Raw genomic sequence first — 6,495 nt, 5'->3', positions numbered from 1 at the left:
GGGCAAACGGGTGGGCGGGCCTCTTGCAGCGGCTGCTAGGAGTCAGATCCTCTCCAGTGGCGACTCCGGGGGCGTTGTCTCCCCGGTGGTTGTCTCCCCGGTAGGTCGTGGCCTCTTCTCGCTGCCCTCAGGTGACGGCCAAACAAGTGTATTTTAAAGAGACTATGTAACATAGTGACATCTGATGTAAGCATAAACCTGTAGTTTAATGTGGTAAATTAAACATTGATCTTAACAAAATTAGTGTTCCAAATTTTTTGAGGATTTGTTTTTAGCATGAAGTAAAAGATCTGAGAGGAGCTGACTTTCAGCAGGAAAGGCTTACTTTGGCTCACTGTTTAAGAGGCTGCAGTCTGTAGTCACTTGGGCCACCACTTTGGGCCGTGGCAAGTCAGTATCTCTTGGGGGACCTTGTGGCAGAGATAACTGTTCCCCTCATGGCTGTATTCTGATTCATGATTAGCAAGGGGACCCTTAAATACGAGCTGGATTACAGACAGCTAGGCCCAGCCAGAGACTGGCTTTCTCCTGTTCTGAAGCTCAGCGACTAGTTCCCACTTTCTCACTTTGGCATTTATTTTCTACAGCAAATGTGTATGTGTAAACAGGACCATCACCTACATGTTCCCTTTGCCTCTTTCCTGCTGCTTTTTGATTCGGGTGGATAGTGATTAATAGCATAGATCTTGCTCCTCAGTGCCTGGGTTTGTGCCTTGGTTTACACTCTTGTGAGTGTTGTACTCTCAGGCAGGTTATCTACCAGTCTGAAGGTAAAGATAATTCAGCTACTTCATGGCCATGTTCTGAGGTTTGGGTAGCTATATACATTAAAGAACTTAGAGCAGCATTAGATGTGCAGTAAGTGCTATAGAAGTGGTTTTGTAGAAAATAAATAAAGCAGCTTTCCCTCTCATTACTGTCCTCCCTGCCTTTCATTGTCTCTGGATCATGATAACAGCCTTGTGGCTGATATTCTTGCCTCTAATCTTGCTTCCCTCCAGATCAGCCTTCTTGCTTTTGTTAAAGTGAATGGACTTTCAGAGATACAAATTGGAAACCAGTTGTTGTGCCCCATAATCCCAGCAGAGGCACAGGCAGGAGGATCATCAGAAGGTCAAGGACTACATAAAGGAATCCTGTGCCACTCCCCAACCCCCGCAAAAAAAAAAAAAGGAAAGAAAAACAAATTGGTCATTTCTGTACCTGCTTAAAAATATTTTGCTGGGGCCGGGGGGATGGCTCAGTGGAATAAGCGCTTCCCTGGCAAGTGTGAGGGCCTGAGTTCAATACCCGGTTCCACAAAAAAAAAAAAAAAAAAAAATTCCTGCCTCCCAAGCAGATGCCTTGGATGAATCTTGTCATATAAATACTTTGCCTACTCCTTAGCCTCAGCCTTTTTCTGTTCCCTAGCTGATACCCATGGTGATAGATCCCACACAGATGTTAAGTTTCGTTCTTTCTTTTTTTAAAAAATTATTTAGTACGGTCTACGGTGTCTCATTATATTGATCGGACTCTTAATAATTCTCCTGTTTTTATCCTCCCAAGAGGTGGGATTACAGGCCCGCACTACCACAATCCAGTCTTGATTGCTGTCTCAGCATGCCCCGGAGGCAGGCTAGCACGACACCTGGGGATCGAACCCTGACCTGTGCACTCTGCCTAAGCAGGCGCTGTAGTCTGCTGAGCTATCTGGCTGGTCTGATGTTCAGTTTGTTGAACACAGTATTTCATTGCATTGCTTTCCTTCTTAGGTTACTCCTCTGTCTGGCATATTAAAAACAGATGCTGGTTATTCTTTGATTTCTGTTTACTGTCCTCATCAAGCTGCCCCCCTTGTTACAGGTTATTCATTTATATGTCCAGTTCTACTGCTAGATTTAGCTCTTGCAGGGGAGGAACTGTGGGTTAGGTATGGCAATCGGCTTACTGTATAAAGAAATTTGGTGACTCGTGTCCAAGTTAAAATGTTTTTTGGGTTTTATCCACAGTGATGATTATAGACTTTCTTTTGGAAAATAATTGCTTTTTTTTTTTTTTTTTTTTTTTTTTTTTTTTTGGTACTGGGAATTGAACTCAGGCCCTTGCGCTTGCCAGGTGGGCCCTGTGCCACCTAGCTATCTCACCAATCCTGTAGACTTTCTTTTGTTTTGTTTTGGTGGAACCAGGGATTGAACTCAGGCCCTTGCACTTGCCAGGGAAGTGCTTATTCCACTGAGCCATCTCCCTGGCCCCTGTAGACTTTCTTTTGGATTTAGTATTAGAAGTTCAAAATTTTTATCTTTGTCTAAGAGACCATTAGAAAATTTTAAAAATTGAAGATGGAGGTTGATGTGGTAGAGATTAGAAAAGAGAAAGATTTATTAGTATTCTTGGGGAAAGGATGTGGGTAGAGAAAGTATATTCTGAAATTAATATGCAGTTTATAGAATCACGTAATTTGATTCAGAACATAAAATTAAAGGACAGAGTGTGAGGATTTATTCTGTTTTTTTATGCAATAGGCAGGAAGACTTAAAAGACTACTTAGATACCAGCTGAAATGACACCATGTAATGTATTCTCTCTGGAAACACAGGATGAGCTGTTAAATGCAGTTGTTATCATGTCTTTTCACTACCTGTAATTTATAAAAAGAGCTCTTTTTTTTTTTCTTTTTTCCACAACCACTCTTTACATTCTGTTTAACGTTTTTTTTTTGGATAGCATGTTAGTAAAAGCTATCTGTACCTTGACTTTTCTTTCTTTTTTTCTCTCTCTTTTTTTTTTTTTTTTGGCGGAACCAGGGATTGAACTCAGGCCCTTGTGCTTGCCAGGGAAGCACTTATTCCACTGAGCCATCTCCCCGGCCCCCCTGTACCTTGACTTTTCATTACAGAAGTACAGTGTTCTTTAAATAAAGTAGGCTGTGGTCCTGGTTCATAATAGTACTAAATACATTGAGTATTTCTAATGAAAAGAGATCTTTTGGGATGAAACATGCTGATTTTATGTAAATTTATATATACTCTGTATGAAGAACAATATATTTTATAATTTTGTCTCAGGCTTAAGACAGAGCCATGGGGCTGGTGAGATGGCTCAGTGGTCTAAAGCACCTACTTAGAACAAGCTTAGCAAAGCACAGGGACCACGGTTCAATCCCCCAGCACCACATGCCAGCCAGTCCCGACCCCTGGTCGGCTGAGCTGGCCACACACACACACACACACACACACACACACACACACAAATAAATAAATAAAATTAAAAAAAAAAAAGACAGAGCCATGACTTTTGTTCTAAATCAGTAACGATACTATATTTCCGTTCACAGGTGGAAGAGGGACAGCAGTGGCAATAAGATCACCCACCCTGTTTCTGGGAAATGCATCTTACAGTTTGTTGCAATAAAAAGGAAGGACTGTGGAGAGTGGGCAATCCCAGGGGTGAGCATTACAGTGTTTAAGATTGTTTTAGTGGGTTTACTTAGTACAAGTTACTGTGTGTGGATCTTTACTAGTCCGTTTCTCCTCCGTTTCTTCCCACCAGTAGTTTTCATCATTGCAGTCAAGTGTCATTCTTGGTCACAAGTTTAACATAGTAGAAAGGTATTACAGTCTGAGTGTAATTCTGGCTCTTAGGGCGAGAACGTGGGCTTTGGAGTTAGACCTGTTTTGTGTTTGAAGTCTTTTTAGTTGCAGCTGGGTGATGGGGAGTTCAGGCCACTAGAGATAGCATAGAAACATCTGATGAGGAGCAGGCACTCACTGATGCAGGGTCCTTTGTCACTCCCCTCTCCTGCCAAGCTCAAAGTATTAATTTTAGTGTTATGCTGTTTTTTTTTTTTTTTTTTTTCTTGTGTTTAGGACAGGGTCTACAGGGCCTCACTATGTAGATTGAACTCATGGTGATTTTCCTGTTTTCACCTCCCAAGTGCTGGGATTACAGGCGTGTGCCACCATGCCCAGTCTCCATTGCTGTTTCAGCGTGCCCCTTTGGTGGGGCTGGCTCAACATGTGGGGATTGAACCCTGGCCTCTGCACTCTGCCTAAGCAGGCACTTTAGTCCGCTGAGCTATCAGGCTGGCCCTTTAGTATTGTTTTAATGTGGACAACTTTAGATATGAAAAAATGCTTTTATCACGCATTTGTTATTGTAGTTTAAAAAATTTCCCAGGCATCGTTGGAAGAGCTTACTTTTGTATGCTTATTATAGTTTGAGTTTATCCCACTGAGATAGTGACCTTTTAAAATATGTGTTTGTGTGGTAAAAGGTTTCATATTTTATGCCTTATTGTGAAATGGGAATAGTTTATGTGGGGATCATTCTATGAATATGCTACTATCTGCAAGAATAATCTTTTCTTGTATGATACAAATGGAATGGAGTTAAAGATCCCAATAAAAGCGTAAGGCTAACTAGTGTGCCAAATCATCAGATTTCACTCTGGCTGAATACAATAACATAATGATCGCATCATAGGATTTTTTTTTTTTTTTTAAAATATTTATTTATTTTTATTACATTTATTTATTGTGTGTGTGTGTGGCCAGCTCAGCCCACCAGGGGGCGGGTCTGGCTGGCATGTGGTGCTGGGGATCAAACCGCGGTCCCTGTGCTTTGCCAAGCTTGTTTCAAATAGGTGCTTTAGACCACTGAGCCATCTCTCCAGCCCGCATCATAGGATTTTATCTCTTCATTGTCATTTGAAATTCTAATCACTGAGGCAACTCTTGTCATTGACATAGTTTTGAGAGTTATTTACTCAAAATGACTTGAATATCTTCCTTTTTTTCCCCTAAGAGTTACGGATGTAGCTTAAACATTCTCATCTGTCCAGTGGGACAGATAATAAATGTTAGAAGGAGAGAAGTACTAAAAAGAAATTTCCTAGGAAAGTTTTGAGAATTTGTAGTTTTAGGCAATCACTGCCTATTTAGAAATAGTCTGTCAAAGTGACATTGGGGTAAAAGTCTGAAGCAAGGGTGTGGACAGAGTTACTACCAAATGTGAAGGCCTCAGGTAGTGTTGTAGTTTGGGGTTTTGCCAGGGGAAGCAATACAATACAGAACACTTAATTATAATATTTTATAATAGTCACCTAAAGAATCATATACAAAGAGTTCAGGAAATCTGTCCACATACTAAAGACCGAAGAATCCAGCTGAGTGCCTGGATCCTGCAGTAATGACCTGTGTGAGTGCAGCTGAAGACCTAGAGCCCATGATGGTGTCTCATGCAGGGCCCTTTTCTTGGGTCTGTGCTGGGAAGGCCCAAAGGTCAGTGGTGGAAGCTAGGAAGTTTGTGCTAGCAGGCTGAGGGATCAAAGTAAGAACCAGAGCTCCCCCAGAAATGCCATAGGCATCCTCAGCAACAGTGAGGTCCAAGCTTCTCCAGTGAAGAGGAAAGCCAAGTTCCCATTAGGAAACCTGATATGACCAGCTTCTTTAGGCAGTGCTCCAGGTGAGGACCAGAGCTACTCTGAAGTGTGAACTGTAGCCATTCTCAGTGACAATAAGGTCCTGAGCTCCTCCAAGAGAACCAACAGCTCCCTACAGCCTCTTGTAGCCTCCAACAGCTTTCCAACAGCTTCTGCCAGCTCCCAACAGCCTTTTTCCTCCTTCTCCAGTTCTGCCTGTTATGATATCAGCAGCAGTCATCAGGTGGGCCTCCCATGCCCCACACCTAGCACCACACTGGTACAGCTTACCTGGGTGTTACTAGTTGACCACAAGCTGTCAGTTCGCCACTGATAGGGTATGAGTGATGTGTCCTGGAAATGCTGGAGTGGACCAGGCCGTGGAGAAGAATCGACTTGCTGTGTTCTTCTTTGCTTCCAAGCCTTCTCTCTTTGGAAAGTATTGGAAAAAGAATTGGGTTAATGCAGTGTGTCAAAGGCTAACTTTGGACCAATCACTGCTGTTTTAGAGAAGAGCATTCAGTGGAGAATGAGAGTCATTGTAGTTGGGAGAATGAGAGTCACTATTGTTGGTGTACTGAAGGATGATGGCTTAGTTATTTCCTTGTTGCTGGGACAAAATACCCAATACACAAACTTAAAGGGTAAGGTTTAACTTTGCTCACAGTTTTTAGAGGTTTCCATCCGTAGTCAGCTGGCTCCAAAGCCAGGTAGCATGACAGAGGGGCATTGCAGAGGAGAAAGTCTGGAGCAGGCAGCAGGCAGTGAAGCAGCAGGGAGAGCCTTTTTTATCTTACCCAGAACACAGGCATTTTAGGTGATGTCATCCATGCCCAGTGTGGGGCTTTCCTTTACCCTCACCCACACTACCAATCCAGTCAGTGGAGTAATCCAGTACCACACAGGCTTAATCCCAGCATCACTCACCCCTGATCCAGTCACCTCCAATGAGACTGTGGGAGGACAACTGGATACAAGGCATAAAGCGCAAATACCTGCTAGACTGCCCAGTAGTCATTCAACGAATCGAGGCTCTCATTGCTCTTTTTTTTTTACTTTAAATTTTATTTATTTATTTATTTATGTGTGTGTGT

General features: G+C 42.5%; 1 protein-coding gene across 1 annotated transcript in view; it reads left to right on the top strand.

Annotated features, from left to right (window-relative positions):
- Nudt9 (nudix hydrolase 9) overlaps nt 1-6,495 on the top strand; it is a 39,560-nt gene that overhangs the window by 27,766 nt on the left and 5,299 nt on the right. Inside the window, exon 5 of the mRNA XM_004629260.2 lies at nt 3,317-3,428. Coding sequence (XP_004629317.2) covers nt 3,317-3,428 — 112 coding nt within the window. The remainder of the gene's footprint in view (nt 1-3,316; nt 3,429-6,495) is intronic.

Source organism: Octodon degus, unplaced genomic scaffold, assembly GCF_000260255.1.
Source record: "Octodon degus isolate 3935 unplaced genomic scaffold, OctDeg1.0 scaffold00028, whole genome shotgun sequence".
In the NCBI taxonomy this organism is placed as follows: domain Eukaryota; kingdom Metazoa; phylum Chordata; class Mammalia; order Rodentia; family Octodontidae; genus Octodon; species Octodon degus.
Note: the sequence above shows the minus strand (reverse complement) of the source record. Positions and strands in the feature narration are given on the sequence as shown.